Source organism: Zalophus californianus, chromosome 1 (genome assembly GCF_009762305.2).
Source record: "Zalophus californianus isolate mZalCal1 chromosome 1, mZalCal1.pri.v2, whole genome shotgun sequence".
NCBI lineage: Eukaryota > Metazoa > Chordata > Mammalia > Carnivora > Otariidae > Zalophus > Zalophus californianus.
Window position 1 is genome coordinate 215,563,808 of NC_045595.1, and position 23,109 is coordinate 215,586,916.

At 42.6% G+C, this 23,109-nt stretch overlaps 1 protein-coding gene and 1 long non-coding RNA gene across 6 annotated transcripts in view; one reads left to right on the forward strand and one right to left on the reverse strand.

Annotated features, from left to right (window-relative positions):
• The window catches only part of LOC113916220, a 55,930-nt gene that overhangs the window by 14,798 nt on the left and 18,023 nt on the right, over window positions 1–23,109 (forward strand). The gene's annotated exons all lie outside the window — the stretch shown is intronic.
• The window catches only part of LOC113916217 (minichromosome maintenance complex component 3 associated protein), a 52,721-nt gene that overhangs the window by 6,913 nt on the left and 22,699 nt on the right, over window positions 1–23,109 (reverse strand). For all 4 annotated transcript variants that reach the window (XM_027582191.2, XM_027582189.1, XM_027582190.1 and 1 more), the window contains 11 exons: window positions 20,719–20,850; window positions 20,199–20,312; window positions 13,416–13,568; window positions 12,176–12,373; window positions 11,516–11,584; window positions 11,303–11,437; window positions 9,225–9,378; window positions 3,392–3,650; window positions 3,101–3,198; window positions 1,437–1,827; window positions 65–322 (listed from right to left, as the gene is read on the reverse strand). In XM_027582191.2, the coding sequence (XP_027437992.1) occupies window positions 65–322; window positions 1,437–1,827; window positions 3,101–3,198; window positions 3,392–3,650; window positions 9,225–9,378; window positions 11,303–11,437; window positions 11,516–11,584; window positions 12,176–12,373; window positions 13,416–13,568; window positions 20,199–20,312; window positions 20,719–20,850 (1,961 nt within the window). The remainder of the gene's footprint in view (window positions 1–64; window positions 323–1,436; window positions 1,828–3,100; window positions 3,199–3,391; window positions 3,651–9,224; window positions 9,379–11,302; window positions 11,438–11,515; window positions 11,585–12,175; window positions 12,374–13,415; window positions 13,569–20,198; window positions 20,313–20,718; window positions 20,851–23,109) is intronic.

Below are 23,109 nucleotides of genomic sequence, written 5' to 3' on the forward strand. Positions count from 1 at the left end.
CTCCCAATGTTTACAGTAACCTGGAAGTCAATGAGGTGACCCCACAGCACCGAGTACTAACTACCTGATGTGACGGGAAGCCTGGGGGGCGTCCAGTCCCTCAGCTTGTGGTTGATGCACAAAGCAATGACATCGTCCCATGGGATCTCAGCAACTGAGGGCCCTGTCCCCTGGCCCAGGGAATGGCTTTTGCTCTTCCACCTGCGGTAGGTTCTGCAGAGCAGGTTTTCCACCTGGGACTGGAGAACAGGCTGCGTCTGGCGAGAGCTGGGGATCTGGGAGGCATACTGGATGACCATGGAGCACACAGGAAGCCAGGGCGCTGGAGAGAAAGCACCTCCTCAGTTACAAGGTTTGGCCAAAGCATGGGCATATACTACACAAAATGTTCTCACTCTACATTTTCTTAGAAAAAGACAGCTGTGTATTTGAGAAGTTTGCTTTTGAATTTGAAAATAACAAAACCACAGCTGCTGAGGGAGGGAAGAACATCTCCTTCCCTATGTCCCAGTAAGAGGTGCAGTCACCCTGGACAAAATACACAACAAAGAGTCCACCCTAGAGGCTCTGACTATCCAGGCCTGTGGTTGCACCAGAAATCTGTATTTTAAGCAGCAACCAGGTGGCTCTGGTGCAGGAAGTCTGGGCTTCTCTTGGGGAACCCTGCACTAGCTCACAGCACAGAGGATTTATGCTGCGTGATCTCCTTCCCTTTGGGTTTCTTCAGTAACAAGCATCTGTTGGACCTACTGAAGACCACACCCCGAAGTTTAGAAGGGCACGTGAGGACTCTGTTCCACAAGGCCCAAAGGAGAGTGGTCCTGCCACATAAGTAGCAAACAGCCTCATTCCCTCCTACCAGTGTCAACAAGGGAAGGGACAACCTCCCTGCCCAGCCCAGGGGACCTATAAAGTCTCATCAGAACAGCCTCACCTGGATACAACCAGAGTCACAGAACAGAGGCTTCTTTGACAAAGAAGAAACACTGGTGTTAAAGCAGCACTGAGTGGCATGGCCCCAGCACAGCCAGCAGCGTGGGCAGGGCTACCTGGTCCCCATGCTCTTTGCCCCCACACCCTGTGGCAAAGGCAGGACAGAACCTGCTGTCAATTCAAAAACCACAGGTCTTGGGTTAAGTATTCCTCCCGACATCACTCACCACCTTCTTCCCTGGGCTGTGCAGACACCCACAGACTGCTCTATTGGTGGTAAAGAGCCAACAGCACCCCCATACAGAGAGCCCCAGCCCTGTCGGACTCCTGAACCAAAAGGCAGGTGTGCAAGCAGGTACGGTGTGGGAACAGGGTAGGAGGATATACAAACCTCACGCTAGTGCCCAATACTTGCCAGACTGTCAGTACAGTAAGAAAGAAAACAGGAGGCTTGGCTGTCCCACATTCCTCCCCAGCCAGGACCCCTCAGCATGAGCACGCACCCCCCGGGGGTGGAAGGTCCATCTGTGGAAGCTGGAAGCTGAGCACAGCCTGCCTCAGCCAGGCCAGGTGCTCCGGGGCGTTCCAATGAAGGTGAGGAAGGAGCCGGCTGCCCCCTGCCTCAGCAAACTCAGTGACAGGCCAGGACAGGTCGCACAGCTGTTCAGAGGCCACCAGGGAGGCCAGGAAGTGCAGCACACTGTTGAACAGCTCGATGATGGCTCCGGGCTCCTGTGAAGCCAGGCCGCCCTGCCGCCTCTCTCTTCTGTCATGGAAAAACCGGCCACTAAACTCACGACCAACCCCATCTTCCACATACTGAACGAGGGTCTGGCAGCAAAGGTCAAGGGAACAGGGGCAGTGGGAGACCAGCCACTGCACGGCCTGTGAAACCTGAGACACAAAGACAGGCAGAAGAGACTGGGTTAAACAATTCACCCTGTTTTTCAGAAAGAGCTTCCTGAAGGTGCTCCTCCCACAGCAGGTGCCACAGCAGGTGCCACAGCAGCACCAGCTTGTCAACCACACCAGGAAGCAGGCAGAAACTTCCACTGTCGTTGAGTTCGGCCTCCTCTGCCTCCCAGAGAGGGGCTCCAGGTCCCATCCTACCCCAGGAATACAGCCTGCAGAATCACCCCTGAAAGTGCTCTGGCCCGAGGGAAACCAGTCCCGAACATCATCTTCACCATGCACAGAAAGGGAAGCCATGTCTCCCCACGCTTAGGCCTAACGTCTCACCGCACACCCACGTGCTCTCACACCCTTATATCTTCCTTCCTGCAGTTACTTTCACTGTAATTCCCAGCACTTCTTTCCCTAAATGGAACTGTTAAAACAAAACCTCTAAAAAAAATTTACATAAACAATTTAATTGGTTGTAGACAGCAAGACTGTGGGGCAGATTTTATCTTTTATTCTGATTTCTGCTTATATTTTTTGAAAGCTGCCTGACAAAACATAAAGTTAAAAACCCAAGCAGTGATATGTGGAATTTAAGAAACAAAACAGAAGATCATAAGAGAAGAGAGGAAAAACCAAAACAAGATGAAATCAGAGAGGGAGACAAACCATAAGACACTCTTAAGCATAGGAAACAAATGGGGGTTGTTGGGAGGGGGAGGGTGGGGGGAAGTGGAGAGTAACTGGGTGATGGACATTAAGGAGGGCGTGTGATGTAATGTGCACCAGGTATTATATAAGACTGATGAATCACTGACAACCTACTCAGAAACCAATAATATAATATATGTTCATTGAATTTACATAAAAATAATTTTTTTAAAAATCCAAGCAGTAATATACACTACACTTGCTTTTTTTTATTATGTTATGTTAATCACCATACATTACCTCATTAGTTTTTGATGCAGTGATCCATGATTCATTGTTTGCATATAGCACCCAGTGCTCCACGCAGGGCGTGCCCTCCGTAATACCCATCACCGGGCTAACCCATCCCCCCACCCCCCTCCCCTCAGTTTGTTTCTCAGGGTCCATAGTCTCTCATGGTTCATCTCCCCCCTCCAATTTCCCCCCTTCATTTTTCCCTTCCTGCTATCTTCTTCTTTTGTTAACATATTATGTATTATTTGTACATTTATTAAGACAGAACAAAAGGGGACAACTGAAGTGTCTTATTGGGCCTTTAAAAATGATGAAGACTTACCTTAGTTGTACCCTGTAAATCATTAATGGAATCAGGGATCTCAATAACGGTATAATCTGAAATCAGCTTAGCCGAAACCAAATCCTGCAGCATCAGACCTTTGACAGAAACAAACGGAGGTCACCTGTCTCCTGCTCTCGGTGTGCAGACAGACTAACACATCTCACTGCCCTGCCCCTAGTCGCCACTGCCCCTTGACCCCCCACACCACACTGCCAACACTTCCTCAGACCGGGGGCTCGACCCATTTATTAAACATGCAGGTTCATCGACGAAAGTGCCTTCACAAACCATCTTCCACTTCCTTCTCCACGGCACCCCCTCCTGGGCTGGGCACAAGGACCACAAGCGGAAGCGCAGGCTGGAAGGGCTTGGCCTGAAGGAGCTGCTTGGTCTGCAGCAGCGCAGACAGCCAGTACACGTCCTCCTCCGCCGTGTCCCCGCTCTCCACTTTGGGGGGAAGCAGCAGCATGAGCCCGCTGGCTCCCAGGAGCTCCTTCTGTGTCTCCACGGCATCAAGGGCGCAGCTGCTAAGGGCACCGTGAGCCACCTGGAACAACAACGAGACCATCAGGACGGACACACCAGGGGACAAATCAGCAGAGACTGTGAGCCCCAGAGCAGTGCAACCAAACGCTCACTGCTCTCTGGGCTGCCCTTCCTCCATGAGACCGTAAATTAGTGCAAGAAATAGCCAGGTCAACAGATAATTCAGCCTCTGGCTAGAACTGTGTTTGGAGATGTTACTTTAATCTGAACAGTTACCCTTAAACAGGTATAAAAACGGGTAAGCCCAGAAAACAAACCAACCAACCAGGTACGCCCATAACAACAGAAGGGGGTAAAGTCAAACCAGCAGCAGCCAAGGGATTCTGATCAGTTTCTAGAAAGCATCATGCAGATGGGAACAACCAGTGGATTAAGAAAGCAGAGGAAGCTCGTCCTGAAGGGCTAGAGATACTGGTATGGAAGGGGCCAGACGAGCTGAGCCTGTGCAAGCCCTAAGCACTCAGACCCAGGGGCACCAAGAGCCAGAGGTGAGGTTCAGGACCACATGGACAAGTCACACACAGCAGGGGCCCTACAGGTCATCCACCCACCTGCAGGCGGCCTCTAAGCGCATCCTGCCCCCTGGGCAGGCGCCCTATCCTGAGAGGAGGCAGGCATAGTAGAGGGGACTCAGCACTGGCCTCTCCCTACTTGTCCCAAGAGGAAAAGACAAGATGAATCCTCTCCAAAGAAACCAAACAATGCAAGAAAGAGATACACAGGTCCTGACATTTGGGGGTATCCCCCAAAAAAGGTGGGCTCGCTATTCAGTTACCCTCTACCCTTCCCAAACACAGAGCTTATGACCAGCCTTTTAGGGCCCATTCAGGTATGGGCAGCCTCAGATAAGGTGTCTGAGAGCCTCCAACATAAAAGGGAGACTAGAATAACAGAGAAAAGGAAATCCAAAGGAAACCGATAGCGCATGGGACACAAGAAAACTCAGACCTCAAAAACCCTAATTTCCTCTGATGATGCATCCAAAAATAGTCACAAGATGACATGATAAAGTCAAATAAGGGTAAGAACAAGGAAATGAAATTGTATATATAGAATAAAAAACTCAACAGAACATGTGGAATATAAAGTCAATGAATCTCACAGAGCACACTATTTAAAAACAAGACAGAAAATAGAGTAGAAAGGATAAGAAGTTCAGAGGATTAATTGATGAGATCCAACACCTGTTTCGTAGGAGTTCAAGAGAGAACAGAAAAAAAGAAAACAGGTGGCCCTGAGATGCAAGAACATCCCACAAATGGAACAGTTGGCTCCAGCCCACAAGGACCTGCCAAGCCCAGCACAGTGAGCACAGGAAGTCAGCACCAGGCATACCCAAGTGGACTTTCAGAACCCCAGGGGCAGAGAGCAAGCTTCTAGAGAAAAACAATACCAGGCCACAGAGAAAAGAACAGGAATGGCCTTAGACATCCCAACAGCAACTCTGGATGGCAGGTGACCATGGAGCAAAAGTGGAAGGAAAAACCTTTCAACTCACACTGCTACAAACCTCGATAAACCATAAAGCAAATATGAGGGTAAACACATGTTCAGAGAGTCAAGGAATAAGAAAATTCTATTCCCACAGATCCTTTCTTTGGAAGAAACTGGAACATGCACCCCACCAAACAGGAAACTAAACCAAGAAAAAACATAGCTGCTGCTGTCAATGGCAGGACCAAATAAGCACTTGGTAGGAGGCAGGTGTGGTCCTAAGAACACTACAGGTATAACTCACTTCACCCTCAAGGGCACCGGTGTGCGGTGCCACCATGTGGTAGCTGTGTGGCCTCGGGCAATTTATTCTAACTTCTCAGAGCCTCAGTTTGTTCTTAGGTAAAAGAGGGATCATAAGATCTCACTCACATGTTGAATTTACAAGACAAAACAAACGAGCAAAGAAAAAAAAAAGAGACAAAGAGACAAAGAGACAAACCAAGAAACAGACTTAACCACAGAGAACAAACTGATAGTCACCAGAGGAGAGATGGGTGAAATAGGTGATGGGGGTTAAGGAGTGCAACTGTCATGATGAAATAAATACATAAATAACATAACATAAAATAAAATAGATAAAAGCCAGCAGGAGCAGGAAAGGGGAGAATGACAGTCATAATTTGGATTATCAACCAGGGAGGAGGAGTGCTTAACACTCCCCCCAACACACACACACAGCTTCCTTTTCCCACTGGGACATTCGCTCCTGAGAACGGGGATCTGTGTTGCTTTCTGCTATATCCCCAGCACCTGGAATAATGCTTGAGACACAGAAGTCACTCAATAAACACTTGTGAAATGCATACCTGAGTGAATGGATGAGGAATGCAGTGTGCCTTCTGAAGGAGAGAGGCTTTCTCTCCAAGAGGTATAAGCCAGTCCGAGATTAATTAAAAACCGAAACAAAACAAAGGAAGCAAAAATTGGGGAAGGGGAGGAAATGAACAAAATGAAAATCAGGAAAGCTCAGAGAGCAGAGACCCTGTTGGTGTCATACAAATAAACAATATAAAATATTTAAAAAAAAAAAAGAGGGCTCCTAAGAGTACTCCCACACAAGTAACTTGCCCGAGGTCAAAGTCAGCAGGGGAGGGTATGGAGACCAGAGCGGCAACCTGGGTGGATGAATGAGTGTGAATTAAGAAGCTGTGAGAGACAGAGGAAGAAGTTGGCTTAAGATGGGACAGCAGACATTGTGCCTGAGATGCATGGACTTCAAGGGAGCCCAGATAGAACTCCCAGGCCAGCTGCAAATTTGACCATGACTTTATCCGAAGATCTGCACTAAAAGCAGTGACATCAGGGGCACTGCTGGTGCAGTGGGACACAAGGTCAGCCCAGAGGGGAGCAAGAGGGTGGCACTTCCTCCAAGGTGAAGGGGTAAGGTGAAGGGACAGAGCGTCTGGAAACCTCTACTAAGATGTATACAGCCAACATGGTGGCATATTTGGGTAAAAAATAATGAAAGATACAGAGAAAACTACATTAAGTGAGAAAATAAGGCAACTATTAATTGCAAAAAAAGAAAAAAGAAATGTAGTCACAGAACACTTGCTGGTTCTGGGGCAAATAGCAGTCACACAGCCATCAGAATGTGACCCCACTCACTGAGGTAAGATAAAGTGATGATGTAGCCACCCTGGGAACTGGGCAAGGCTGGGTAGGACCATGATATGAGTTCCCTCCTCACCTAGCATGGGCTGCAGCCATGAAGACACTCCCACAATCCCACCTTCTAGTGCCCATGCCCTTGCACAATCCCCTGCCCTGACTCGCTTTTAACAGAATCAGACAAACGTGACGGGATGTCACTTCTATAATTAGGTTACAGAGAGACTCTGCCATCTTGCCCAGCTGATGTTACAAGCTGCCTTATGGAGAGGCCCCAGCCACAGCCTGCAAGGAAGTGAATCCTGCCAACAACCATGAGAGTGAGCTTTGAAGTGGATCTTCCCTCAGTCAAGCTTTCAGATGAGACCAGAGCTTTGGCTTCCATCTTGATTTCCACCTTGTGAGAAACCCTGAGCTAGAGGACCCAACTAAACCACAACCTGCACTTCTGACCCACAGAACTATGAGATAATAAATGCTTGCTATTTTAAGCTGCTAAGTTTGGGGGTAATTTGTTGTACAGCAAAAGATATATTTTAATGGGAAGTCAGTGAAGAACATCTAAAGTAGATAAAAGTTGAGAAAGAGCAACATAAGCATGTGATTTGCAAACACAACAGAAATCAAGCCCTAGGAATAGGGGCTAGGAGAGGGGCAAGGGCTGCTATGTCTCATTATAAATTATGAGATGTTATCTGACTTTTTAACTACATGCAAGTACTGCTTTGATTAAAAGACTTAAGAATAAAGGCAAGAGGAACAACAAATTGTCCAACTGGTGAAATCTGACTTTATGGTCATAGGAAAAAAGGGAAGAACATGAACCAAGACATGACTGTTACCCCTAAATGGTGAGAGAATAAATGGCTCTTATTATCTTTATGCTTCCTCTATATTTCCTTATATTTCTAAACTTCATACATGTATTACTTTTACATTTAGAAAATGAAATAAATAGTATTAAAATGGAAAAACACAGGCACCTGGCTGGTTCAGTCAGAAGAGCATGGGACTCTTGATCTCAGGGTCATGAGTTCAAGCCTCACATTGGGTGCAGAGTTTACAATCAATCAATCAATCAATCAATAAAATGGAAAAATAAAATAAAAACCCTATAACCAAACTACAATTTGAAGAAGTTCCAATTTGAAGAGGGAACATGGACTAGAGTATCACTTGCAGATGAGCAGAGTGTGGCACAAAGGTGACCTTCTTAGGAAGAGGAGAGGTCTGGGCACAGTAGGCCACGTCAGGACATACGGGAGAGAGTGGATTCTCGCTGAGCCCCCATCTGAGCATGCAGCCCAGCTGGCCCTCATGAGGCCTTGGAGCAGTCATGACCACATTACAGAAGGCACCACGATGAGGCTCAAAGAGCTGCCAGAGCAGTAGCAATCAACCCCAGAAGCCCACACTTTCTGCCCTGCACTGTTATATTCCAAGCAAATAAAATACCTATCTGGGTTTATCTGAACACATACACTAATACCACTAATACCTACAATTTATTTATGTAGGCTTAAAGCTAATGAGGAAACAGGTTCTCATTAAACAAGAATCTCTCAGGTGATGGCTGCCAGAGGGGAGGGAGTGGAGGCTGGGCAAAATGGAGGAGAGTGGGAGTTACGAGTTTCCAGTCATGGAATGACTAATCAGGGGGTAAAGGGTACAGTATAGGGAACACAGTCAATGCTCATGTAATAGTGTTGTGTGGTGACAATAAATATACTGCGGTGAGCACACTGTAACGTAGAGACTTATGGAATCGTTATGCTGTACACCTGAAATTAATGTTAACCTTGTATATCAACTCTACTTCAATAAAAACAAAATAAAATTTAAAAAAAAATCTCTCAGGGCATCTGTACTATACAAACCCCTATAAAGAACAAAAATTAGAACTTATAATCAAAAACTGAGACAACCTGAACATAAAACAAAACGAACTGACCTGAAATGCCCAATACTGAACTTCTATGGTAGCTGGGACCAAGTTTAGTGAAAACTGCATAGGATTAAAACCATAAAACTGATGTATCAGGAAGCTATTATAATAAAGATGTCAGCTACTGGCAAACCACATGACATAACAGGCACTGCATTTTTGTGAAATACTCTCCTATCCCTCTTGGGTTAATTACCAGAGGCCCATGGAGTTCAGCGCTCCTGAATTATGTGAATCTATGCAGGATGGTTCTGAGTTTTCACCAAGTTCTCAAAGAGATCTGTGACCTGAAATAACTGGTTAAGACTCACTGCACTCCTGAGAATCTAGCTTGGTATGTCACACCAAGAGGGTGATCCATGGAATGCCATGAGGACACAAGGAGGAACAGACATGACACAAGCTTCTGAGCCTCCTACATGCCTTCAAAACCACTTCAAGGCACTTATAGGATTCCAATTATGTCTGGGAATGAGTGAAATAAGAAAATCACAGAAGTAAATACACGTGATTCTCACCCACCTTTATACACACATTGACAGCAACAGTCTGATCCCCTTTGCTGCTGAGTGCGTGAAATAGAGCGAGCGTCTGAATGCCCCCAGCTTCACTGCTTATGTCGCCCACCGAGCCATCACCTCCCATGAACTTGACTTGTAACCAGTTTGCTAAAATTCTGTGAATAAAAGAAAATAACACTTCAAAAAGAGTCTAAATCTAAATGTAAACTATAAAGATTTTTAGGAAAAGTAAGGAAGAGAAATACCATAGAGATGTAGGTTCACAGACATCAACTCTTACTGTAAAGTTGAGCTGAACAAAATAGGCTGTGATTTTAAACTGGAGCTAGGAACTCTACAGGGGCAACAGAAGAGGGCACTCATGAACCTGGTCTATTGCAGTGTGATTTAAAATTCTGAAGCACTAAGAAGACTGTGACCAATAGAAAAGGTCCTTAAGAGTTTGAAATACAGGTGACCCTTGAACAACATAGGTTTGAACTGTGTGGGTCCAGTTATACACAGATGTTTTTTAATAATGACAGTACAGTACTATAAATGTATTTTCCTTATGACTTTAGACATTTTCTTAACATTTTCTCTAGCTTTATTATAAGAATATAGTATATAAGAGATACACAAAATAGATGTTGACTGTTTAATGTTAGGCTTCTGGTCAACAGCAAGCTATCAGTAGTTAAGTTCCGGAAGAGTTAAAAGTTATATTCAGATTTCCAACTGTGCAGGGGGGACTGACCTCCCTAAAGGCCGTGTTATTTAAGGATCAACTATACACATGTTTTACAGAATCAGATTTCATGCCTGAGCTCTTAAGAATATTGTGATGTGTACTTCTTAGTGAATAAACTTATTAGCGAATCAGAAGACAGCTGTTCTGTTCTAAGAAATGAATCATCATTTAAACACCACAGCTCTCTTCTTTGCTTAGCTGTGTTACAAGCTTTATGACTTTTTCCTTAGCTTGCATGTGTTTCAATAGTATCTGCTAAAAAACGAACGTATTCAGAGAATTTAGTAACCCTCAAACACTGCTAACAGGAATGGAAAATGGTGCAGCCACTGTGGAAAACAGTTTGGGAATTCTTCAAGGACTTTCAAACATAAGGTTACCTCACAACCTAGCAATTCCACTCCTAGGTATACAACAAACAGAACTGCAAACATCTGTGCACACAAACACGTATGTACAGAATGTTCATGAATATACATGACTGTTCACAGAATTATTCATAATAACCAAAGGGTGGAAACAACCCAAATTCCCATCAACTGATGAGCAGATAAATAAAATGTGTTATATTCATACAATGGAATATTATTCAGCCACAAAAAAAATGAAAGACTGATATCTGCTGCAAGATAAAACCCAGAAAACATGACGGCTGAGTGAAAGGTGCCAGTCATAAGCCTACAGAGAGTAGGACTCCATTCATATAGGATGTCTAGAATAGGAAAACGCAGAGAAGACAGGAAACATATTAGTGGTTTCCAGGAGCTAACAACAGGGAGGAACGATGAGTAACTGCTAATGGATATGGGATTTCTTTGTAGGTAAAAAATGTTCTGGAATTAATGGTGATAGCTGTACCACTCTGTAAATATTAAAAACCAGTGAAACAGAAACTTTAAAGGGGTGAAATTTATAACATGTGAATTACATGTCAATAAAATTGTTAAAAAAGAAAAGTAACATGCTCTGCTTTAAAGTGACGTCTGGAAGCAGTTTGGTTACAGGAAATAATGCCATGTCAATTTCTTGGATTTTTTTAAAAAATGCCGGTTTTTTCCTTAAAAAAAAAAAAAAAGGAACTATAGCAAACACAGTCAACTGTCTTCCCCAAGAACCTACAATGAAGCAAGCTCTAATCAATATACTTCAGCATACTTTAAATGAGGATCAACTCTTAAAATGCTTTTGGGCCCAGTTTACAGAGTAAAAATTTAAATAATCTAAAGTATCAACTTCAAATCACAAAACAGACTACAAGTCCCTCACGCCTGATGCTCTCGGAGAAGTCGCTCCGCCTCCTGAAGTCACCTTCTCAACCTCAAAGCCCAGAGAGGGAAACACTTCCTGACCTGCCCGGACTCCCTGGGGACTGCTCTTCTCCATCAGGCAACACCAGCACCAGTTTCCAAAACACACGCTCCCGCCTCCCAGGGAGGTGCTTGGCCACAAGGGATGGCAGGTCCAGGGGCACCCATGCCGCATCACTGGAAGGGACAGAGCACAGAGGTAAGGCAGTGCACAAGCCCAGGCAGGAGAAGCCCGCACGCGGGGGTATAACAGACCTCAGCAGTTGCTTGTAAAAGTGCTGAACCTTCATCTGGTGCGCCGTCTTATTTCTGAGCCACCTTAACCTACAAAGAAAGGAGAAGGACACTGTGCCTGCCCGTGCAAGGAGCTTGATAAATTACTTACTGATGTTCTGAGTGGAAAGTAACTGGTTAGCAGTGTCTCCTGATGGGGAATGCTTAGGAGACCAAGAAAACCGTTGCTGATAAAGAAACCAATTAGTCAAAGGACTTGTTCATTCCACAAATATCAAGCACTTATCTACTGTCCCTAGTGCCAGCCATGGGAGATGAACAGTATACAGACAAAAATTCTGCCCTCCAGAACACATTCATGGAGACAGAAGAACCTCCACCAACAAGAACGGACATGGTATATCCACAGAGGCCAGAAGAGAACAGGTGATTCTCAGTAAGAGTCAATTACCGGGCCCTGATGTCTGAAGTGGAAAAAGCACATGAAACCAAAGCATGTAGAATATGTCATACGTCCAGAACTGGAGGGGAAGACCACCTTCAGGAACACAAGCCTGCATGTATCTTCTCTTTCTCTGATTCCACCCATCTTCCCTCCAAGGGCACACATTAATCCATGCTCTCTATAAAGCCAGGTGGGGCAGGGGGGCACTAGGCAGCCATGGCAGGCTGAGTGCTCACCTGGTGCAGGAGATGCCCACTTTACCCGCATGGCCCAGGTCCAGAAGGCCCTTGGCCAAGTTCTCCTCAGCAATGGGGCACTCTGCACTGGGCACCAATGCCCTCAGCCGGTCGTTCATATCCACACAGCAGGGTGCTGCAGGGAAGGCCCGCATCTGGCGCCTCAGTTTCTTCCGGGCTGCGACGGCTTCCCTCCACCTGGAAGATACACCACCATATCATCACTGGATATTCTAAAGCTCACTACAGGGACAAAGGCAAAAACACAGTACAGTGCTACAACACACGGAAGCACATTTTCTGGCAATGTTTAGGTCTTTTTCAGCAACAGTCCTCAAACAGAAATGAATCAGAATTAAAATTAATACTCAGGCACAGGAAAGGCATGATAGCAGATGAGGAGTGAACAACAAAACTAGTGAACTTAAATTAAGCACTAAAGCTGAAAAATCTTTGGAAGCCTATCTGGCAATATGGATACAAATAAAGATACGTATATACTTTGACCCAGGAAATACCACTGATGGGAATTTATCTCCACGTATGTGTGCACCTCTGTGAAATGTTTGTACAAGGACAGTCACTGCAGTACTCTTTGTCATGGCTAAAAAGAAAAGCCACGTGAAAGTCCATCAACTAAGAACCAGGTAGGTCATTTATGGTGCCCCGACACCTGGAAGAGTCCAATATGCTGTTGTGGTTAGGGCTCCACCTGACCTCAAGTGGAGTAAAGAAAGGTTAGCCCAGAGTAGAGAACATGCTGTCATCTGTCCTAACAACCACAAAAAAGGGCAGAAGGCTTCTGGATGGGTACTCAGCAGCTGCTTCTGAGGATCATTTTCCTTCTTTTCTTTAGGGTTATACTACTAAGTATAAATCTAAAACAATCTACTTTGAATATACACTGTATATTGTACACATTTCCCTAAGAATTGCTTTTTCACTATAAACTGTTTTAGAATTTCATCCATCTGGGTGCATACAGCTAGAATTTCTTTGGCTTATTCACGGCCATCTCTCTGTGTTGAGAGGAGCGGGTGAATGAAAGAAAGCAACCTATAAATACTTGTCGAAATACAGAACAGCTCCCAGGCTGATTCCTTACTCATCCCCTTAGCATCGACCCTTTAGGAAGGAACATGTTTCACACGTGTATATAATTGACTATTTCTGAAAGTATAATCTTGTCAAAGGCTCTCCCCGTGTGCACCCATTTCATCTGTAAGGACGTAGGACTCACCGCTGGAGATACTTGCAGAAGCACTGAAGTTCCTGGAGGGTCTCCTTTGCAGTCTGGAAGATTTCTTCCCTGAGAAACAAGTCCACCAGTTGGGCACAGACATCCTCACAGCAACGGGCCATGCGGACCCTCTGGTCTGTCTCCACTGCACTCCTACAGAAGAGAGCAATCAGGGTAGGGACACTGCACCCAGGGCCCACACACACCGAGGGCTTGCCCTATAAAATGGCAAGACCCACATCCTTACTACTGAAATGTAATTATGTCTCTGCCACAAGAGAAACTCTCTCTCTGTCAAACAAATAAAATCTTTAAAAAAAAAAGAGAGAAGCTTTAAGATTTTCATTTTACTTAATGTACAGACACCTGAAAAGATAGAAAAAAAAAGTGGTACAGATCATAGGTCCAACAGAGCCCTTGCAAAGTCAATAAGTAAACCTTTATCTTAATAGTTACAAAATTTAATTTTTAAGTGACCAGTAAGACAACTACAACACCTTCTCGTCAGCTATAGCTGATGTTTGCAATTAGAAGTGACTAAAGTACATGACAGCCAGCAGCCAAGACTGGCAGCCCATGTTTCACATGGCAGTGGCCCTCAGATAAACCAGTATCTAAAAGAAGATTTTTATGACAAAATTCTGTCAACCAAGGGAACACAGAAAATGTTATCAAATACATTTAGTCACAAAATCAAAGTAGCTTAAACAAGCAAGACGTGTTTCCAGTAGCCAGCCTCTGTGGCAGGTGGAGACAGGCCTGGTGCTGAGCTGAAGCCCAGGTCTCCTGGGACTATGGGAAAATGTATCAGCAAGTCCTAGCTCTTACACATTTCCTAACACTCCTTCCTAGGATTAAGGATAGGCATCGGTCCATCACTTATGAGGTCTCATGCTTACAGTAAATAGGGAAATAGACTCCCATTTATTAAAGATAGAAAGAAACATTATTTAAAACAAAACACTTCAGGGGAGCCTGGGGGGCTCAGTCGTTAAGCGTCTGCCTTCAGCTCAGGTCATGGTCCCAGGGTCCTGGGATTGAGCCCCGCATCGGGCTCCCTGCTCAGCGGGAAGCCTGCTTCTCCCTCTCCCACTCCCCCTGCTTGTGTTCCCTCTCTCGCTGTGTCTCTCTCTGTCAAATAAATGAATAAAAAACGTGTAAAAAAATAATAATAATAAAAAAAATAAAAACACTTCAGCCTCCTGGCTATGTCCTCCATCTGCACTGGGACCTGTGCTCTATACTAATATAGCTCATCACTTTCAAGGCTACCTCAGGGGAGCTTAAGCGCAAAGACAGATTTCCCTACACACTGAACTTCTTTCTACCCTGAAGCTTGGAGGTAAAATCAATAAAGTTCTTAAGCGACCAGCAACTTTATACAGGCTACTGTACACATAAAATGTTATATATGAGCCTCGTAGTAACCACAAATCAAAAACCTGTACTAGAGGGGCGCCTGGGTGGCTCAGTCAGTTAAGCATCTGCCTTCGGCTCAGGTCATGATCCCGGCCGGGGTCCTGGTATCAAGCCCCACATAGGCTCCTTGCTCAGTGGGGAGCCTGCTTCTCCCTCTCCCTCTCCCCTTCCCCCTGCCATTCCCCCTGCATGTGTTTGCTCACTCTCTCTCTCTGTCAAATAAATCATAAATCTTTAAAAAATAAAACCTATAATAGATACACAAAAAATAAAGAGAAAGGAATCCAAGCATATTATTAATGAAAGCCATCAAACCACAAGTGAAGAGAGAAGAAAGGAACAGAGAACTATAAAAAAAAAAAAAACACAACAGAATGCAATTAACAAAATGGCAATAAGTACATACCTACCTATCAATAATTACTTTACAAGTAAATGCTCTAATCAAAAGACACAGGGTGATTGAATGGATTAAAAAAACAAGATCCATCTACATGCTGCCTACAAGAGACTCACTTCAGACCTAAAGACATATAGACTGAAAGTGAAGGGGTGGAAAACATACACTACGCAAACAGAAGTGGGAAAAAAAGCCAAGGCAGCAATACTTATATCAAACAAAGAGACTTTAAAACAAAGACCATAGTAAGAGACAAAAAAGTGCAGTACGTAACGAAAGAGGGAACAATCCAAGAAGAGGACAGAACAATTGTAAATATGCATATACCCAACATGGGAGCACCTAAATACATAAAGCAAATATTAACAGACAGAAAAGGAAAAATTCACAGTAATACAGTAATGACAGAGGACTTTAAAATCACATTTACATCAACGGATAGGTCAGACAGAAAATCAACAAGGAATCAGTGACTTTGAACAAGACACGAGACCAGTTAGACCTAACAGATATATATGGAACATGCCATCCAAAAACAGAATACACATTCTTTAAGTGCACAGAAAACATTCTCCAGGATAGATCACTTGTTAGGCCACAGAACAAGTCTCAATAAACTTAAGAAGACTGAAATCATATCAAGCATCTCTTCTAAACACAACAGTATGAAACTAAAAATCAGAAATAAGAAAAAATCTGGAAAGAACATAAACAAATGGGGGCTAAACAACAGGCTACTAAACAATAAATGGGTCAACCAAGAAATCAAAGAAGTTTAAAAAGTACATGGAGACAAATGGAAAACACAATAGTCCAAAATCTTTGAGATGCAGCTGTTCCAAGAGGCAAGTTTATAGTGATACAGGCCTACCTCAAGAAATAAGAAAAATCTCATATAAACAACCTAACCTAAAGGAGCTAGGGGGAAAAAAGAACAAACAAAACCCAAAGCTTGTAGAAGGAAAGAAGTAATAAAGATTAGAGCAGAAATAAATGAAACTGAGAGTACACAAAATAGAAAAGATCAATAAAACCAAGAGCTGGTTCTTTAAAAAGATAAAATTGATAACCCTTTAGGCCAGACTCATCAAGAAAAAGAGAGGACTCAAATAAATAAAATCAGAAACGAAAGAAGAGACATAACAACTCACACCACAGAAATACAAAGGTTATAAGAAAATACTATGATAAATGATATGCCAACAAACTGGACAACCTAGAAGAAGTAGATAAATTCCTAGAAACATACAGTCTTCTAAAACTCAATCAGGATGAAATAGAAAATTTGAATAACTACTAGTAATGAAATGGGATCAGTAATAAAAAAAAAACTCCCAACAAACAAAAGTCCAAGACTAGATGGCTTCAAAGGTAAATTCTATCAAAAATGTCAATAAAGGTTAATACCTATCATTCTCAAATTATTCCAAAAAATAGAAGAGAAAGGAAAACAGTCTATAAATGTAGAAACATTCATTCTACAAAGCCAGCATTACCCTGATACAAAAACAATGACACTACAAAAAAAGAAAAATATCCCTGATGAACACAGATGCAAAAATCCTCAACAAAATATTAGCAGACTGAATTCAACAATACATTAAAAAAATAATTCACCACAATCAATTGGAATTTATTCCAGGGATGCAAAGGTGGTTCAATATTTGCAAATCAATATGACACAGCACATTAACAAAAGAAAGGATAAAAACCATATGATCATCTCAACAGATGCAGAAAAAGCATTTGACAAAATACAACACCCATTCATGATAAAAACCCTCAACAAAGTATGTTTAAAGGGAACACATTTCAACATAATAAAGGCCATATATGAAAAACCCACAGAAACATCATACTCAATGGTGAAAATGAGAGCTTTTCCTCTAAGATCAATAACAAGTCAGGGATGCCACTCTCACCATTTTTTTCCAACACAGCCCTGGAAGTCCCAGCCACAGCAATGAGACAAGAAAAAGAAATAAAGACATCCAAATTGGTAAAAAAATAAGTAAAACTGTCACTATTTGCAGATGACGTGATACTACATATAGAAAATCCTAAAGACTCCACCAAAAAACTATCAGAACTGATAAATGAATTCAATAAAGTTTCAGGATATAAAATTAATACACAGAAATTTGCTGCACTTCTATACACTAATAACAAAGTAGCAGGAGAAATTAAGAAAACAATCCCATTTACAGTTGCACCAAAAAAAAAAAAAAATACCTAGGAATAAATTTAATCAAGGAGGTAAAAGACCTATACTCTAAACACTACAAAACACTGATTAAAGAAACTGAAGATAACACAAACAGAAAGGTATTTCACGCTCATGCGTTGAAATAATTAATACTGTTAAAATGTCCATACCACCCAAAGCAATCTACAGATTCAATACACTCCCTATCAAAATACCAATAGCATTTTTCACAAAACAAAAACAAATAATCCTAAAATTTGTATGGAACCACAAAGACCTTGAATAGTCAAAACAATCTTAAGAATAACAAAGTTGTTAAGTATCACAATCCCAAATTTCATAGTATGCTACAAAACTATAGTAATCCAAAATAGTATGGTACTGGCACAAAAAAGAGACACAGAGATTAATAGAATAGGAGAGAGGGCCCATACCTAAGAGTCGATTGTCTTTAAACAAAGGAGAAAGGAATATACAATGGAGAAAAGACAGTTTTCAACAACTGGTATAGGGAAAACTGGAGAGCTACATGTATGGGAATGAGACTATACCGCTTTCTCACACCACACACTAAAAAAAACAAAGTGGATTAAAGACCTAGGTGTGAGACCTGAAACCTTAACACTCCTAAAAGAAAACATAGGCGCTATCTCTTGGACATCAGCCTTAGCAACATATTTATGGGTATGTCTCCTCAGGCAAAGGAAACAAAAGCAAAAATAAACTACTAAGATTATACCAAAATAAAAAGCTTTTGCACAGTGAAGGAAACCATCAGCAAAACAAAAAGGCAACCCAGTGAATGGGAGAAGATATCTGTAAATTACATATCCGATATGGATAGGGTTATTATCCAAAATACATAAGGAACTTACGTAACTCACCACCCCCCCCAAAAAAAAAAAACGTTTAAAAACAGGCAGAGGACCTGAATATATATTTTTCCAAAGACATATATATGGCCAACAGACATATGAAAAGATGCTCAACATCATTAATCATCAAGGAAATGTGAATCAAAACCATAATGAGATATCACCTCAGTCAGAATGACTAGAATCAAAAAGACAAATAATAATGTTGGCCAGGATGCAGAGAAAAGGGAAGCCTTGTCTACTATTTTGGTGAGAATGTAAATTAATAGAACCATTGTGGAGGGTACCTGGGTGGCTCAGTTGGTTAAGCGACTGCCTTCGGCTCAGGTCATGATCCTGGAGTCCCGGGATCGAGTCCCGCATCGGGCTCCCTGCTCGGTGGGGAGTCTGCTTCTCCCTCTGACCCTCCCCCCTCTCATGCTCTCTCTCTCTCATTCTCTCTCAAATAAATAAATAAAATCTTAAAAAAAAAAAATACAACCATTGTGGAAAACAGTATGGAGGCTCCTCAAAAAATTAAAACTTAAAATACCATACGATCCAGTAATTCTACTACTGGGTATTTACCCAAAGATACTGAAAACTAATTTGAAAAGATACATGCACCCCTATGTTTATAACAGCATTATTTATAATAGCCAAGATATGGAAGCAACTTAAGTATCCACAGATACATAAATAAAGATATGGGGTGTGTGCGTGTGTGTGTGTGTGTGTGTGTGTGTGTGTGTGCGTGCGTGTAATGGAATACTACTCAGCCATCAAACAAGAGTTAGATCTTGCCATTTGCAACAACATGGATGGACATAGAGAATAATGTGCTAAGCGAAATAAGACAGAAAAAGACAAACACCATATAATTTCACTTATATGTGGAATCTAAAAAACAGAACAAAAGAATAAACAAAAACAGACTCTTAAATACAGAGAGCTGGTGGTTGCCAGAGGAGAGGTGGGGGGGAGTGAGTGAAAGAGTGAAATGAAGAGGACTAAGACCTACAAACTTCCAGTCAAAACATAAGTAAGCCACAGAGATGAGAAGTACAGCACAGGGAATACAGTGAGTAATAAACACTGTAATAATGTTGTATAGGATGAGAAGTACAGCATAGGGAATACAGTGAGTAATAAACACTGTAATAATGTTGTATAGTGACAAGCGGTGACTGCACTTATCATGGTGAGCACTGAATTAATTTATAGAACTTTTGAATCAATATGTTGTACATCTGAAGCTAATATAACATTGCATGTTAATTATACTTCAATTTAAAAAAAGAAGTTAATAAAATTCTTAAATGAGATACCTCAAAAAAATCTTTTAACACAGGAAACAAAAGAAAGGATCTTCTACTTGAGAAAAACTAACTGTAAATACCTCGGTGCGTAGAAGACTACCCATGAATTATTTTGCTAACAGACACTTCCCTACAACCAGTGCAGGATCCACAATGAGGTCAAGAGTGTAAGTGAGGCCCTCTCTGGAGGCAACACACACTCAAGAACAAGAATGGCATTTTACTGTTTGGCTATCCAAAAGAAATGTTCCTCGTCAAAGTGAAACACAGCTATGGGGCACCTGGGGGGCTCAGTCGTTACGCGTCTGCCTTCAGCTCAGGTCATGGTCCCAGGGTCCTGGGAAGGAGCCCCACATCGGGCTCCCTGCTCGGCGGGAAGCCTGCTTCTCCCTCTCCCACTCCCCCTGCTTGTGTTCCCTCTCTTGCTGTCTCTCTCTCTGTCAAATAAATAAAATCTTTAAAAAAAAAAAAAAAGTGAAACACAGCCAGCCTGAACTGCACCAGCCTGTCCACAGTGCCTCAATAAACCCCTTCTTTCCCACCACCCCACATCCTTGAACTACAAGATACCAGCACTTCACTTACTTCAACTCTTGGGAGCAGGTTTTCCTCACACATTCTGTCACGACAAGTTCTGTGAGCTCTGTAGCCAGGCCCTGGCTCAGCTGAGTTAACACCAGTTCTCTCTCTTGTTTCAACCTAACGGTAAAAGGAAAAAAAAAGCACAAGAGTAATGTTTAAGAATAAAAATAAGTGTCAGCACCCTTCCTGACCTCGAAAGTTGGGATTTGAGTTGTGCTGCCTAAGCCGGCAAGCCCACTCCTCTGATGCCACCAGACAAGCCACACAGCCACACACACTCCAGCTTCCCTGACCACCACCCTTCCCCCCTCCAGCTATGGGGGAAGGCTGCTGCTCACAAGGTGGGTGTGGGCCTCAGACCCCCACCCATTACCTAGACTGCAGTGTATGAGGGCGCTGGGTGAACCATGGGTCTGATGCCAGTGCAGTGGACAACAGTAAGAGCATCCCAGGCCAGGGAAGGTTCTGTCCCGTGTCCACACACTCTGACCTCATGTGCACTGTAAGAACAAGACACACTCACCTCTCCTCTTCAGCCTGCCGCCTCTCCTCCTCCTTTCGCTCCCTTTCCTTAGACACTTCTTCAGCTGCAATGTGCCTCAAAATGCCTGTGGTTGCAGCTGTTAATAGCTCCTCCATAGCAGCACTGGAAACACTAGGCAGAGAAAAGTGAGTGTCATTCTAAATAAATAAATAAAAGCCAAGCAAGCCGCATAACTAAACTTCTAATATTGGCTAGGAAAAATATAGATTTGGCTTTTAGCATAAAAATTAAGATCATGTCTAAAACACACAATCTATCAAAACTGACTCATGTAGAAACAGAAAATGTGAATAGACCTATGAGATTGACTCAGTATTCATAAACCTCTCCCAACAAAGAAAAGTCCAGAAACGCATGGCTTCACCGACAAATTATATTAAACACTTAAGAAAGAACTAACACCAGGGCGCCTGGGTGGCTCAGTCGGTTGGGCGACTGCCTTCGGCTCAGGTCATGATCCTGGAGTCCCGGGATCGAGTCCTGCATCGTGCTCCCTGCTCAGCGGGGAGTCTGCTTCTCCCTCCAACCCTCTTCCCTCTTGTGCTCTCTCATTCTCTCTCTCTCAAATAAATAAATAAAATCTTTAAAAAAAAAAGAAAGAACTAACACCAATCCTTCTCAAACTCTTCTAAAAATGTGAAGAGGAAGAAACACTTTCTGACACTTCTGTGAAGCCAGCATTGCCCTGAACTGATACACTGACAACAAAACCAGACAAAGACACTATAAGAAAACCACAGACCAATATCCCTTAAGGATAATGGTATCAAAATCCTCAACAAAATACGAACAAAACAAAATTCAGCAATATATTTAAAGGATTATAAAAAATTACCAAATGGGATTTACTACTAGAATGCAAGGGTAGTTCAACAAATGAAAAACAATGTAATACAAACATATTAATAAACTGAATGGAAAAAACTCACATGATCATCCTAATTGATGCAGAAAGAGCATCTGACAAAATTCAGCCCCATTTCACGATAAAAAGCACTCAAAAAACTACAAAAAGAAAGGAATTTCCTCAGCATGATACAGCCTGTATATGAAACCACAGCTAACATCATATTCAGATGTGAAACACTGAAAGCTTTTCCTCTAAGACCAGGAACAAGACAAGGATGCCCTATTTGCTGCTTCTATTCAATACTATATTGGAAGTTATAGAAAAATAAAAAACACCCATAACTACAAAGGAAGAAAAAAACTATTATCTATTCATTGAGGACATAATCTTGTATATAGAAAAATCTAAGAAATCCATTCAAAACCTATTAGAACTAATAAACAAGTTTAGCAAGATTGGAATGTAAGGATCAAAAAAAACGGCGGTTCCTGGGTGGCTCAGTTGGTTGGGCATCTGCCTTTGGCTCAGGTCGTGATCTCGGGGTCTTGGGACGGAGCCCCCGTGCTCAGGCTATCTGCTCAGTGGGGAGTCTGTTTCTCCCTCTGCACCTCCCCCCCATGCTCTCTCTCTCAAATGAATAAAAATCTTTAAAAAAAAAATCAATCGTATTTCTACATGCTAGCAATGAACATTCTAAAAGTGAAATTAAGTAAACAATTTGATTTAAAATAGCATTGAAAAGAGTAAAGCAATTAGTAACAAATTTAACCAAGGAGATGAAAGACCTATACAATGAAAAGCAGAAAACATTGCTAAAAGAAATAAAGGATGATCTAAACAAATGGAAAGAGAGCCCACTGTAGATAGATGAGAAGACTTTTTTTTTAAGAAATCTACGCCCAACATGGGGCTCAAATTCACAACTCCAAGATCAAGAGAGTCACATGCTCTACCAACTGAGCCAGCCAGGCGTCCCTAGACTGGAAGACTTAACGTTAAGATGTCAAAACTACCCAAAGCAATCTACATACTCAATGCAATCACTATCAAAATCCCAGAAGCATTTCTGTAGAAATAGAAAAACTCATCCCAGGCGCGCCTGGCTGGCTCAGTCGGTTAAGCATCCAACTCTTGATTTCGGCTCAGGTCATGATCTCAGAGTCGTGAGATCCAGCCCCAGGTCAGCCTCTGCGCTGGGCATGGAGCCTGCTTAAGATTCTCTCTCTGCCCCCCACCCCCGCTCACTCGCTCTCTCTCTCAAAAAAAAAAAAAAAAGAAAGAAAAAGAAAAACTCATCCTAAAATTTCATATGGAATTTCAAGGGACACCAAATAGTGGAACATTCTCGAAAAAGAGAAACAAAGTTGAAGGACTCATGCCTTGTGATTTCAAAACTTACTACAACTTACTACAAAGCTATGACAATCAAAACAATGTGGTACTGGCATAAAAACAGACATATGGACCAACAGAGTAGAATAGAGAATCCAGAAAGAAACCCTCACATATATGACCAGTTG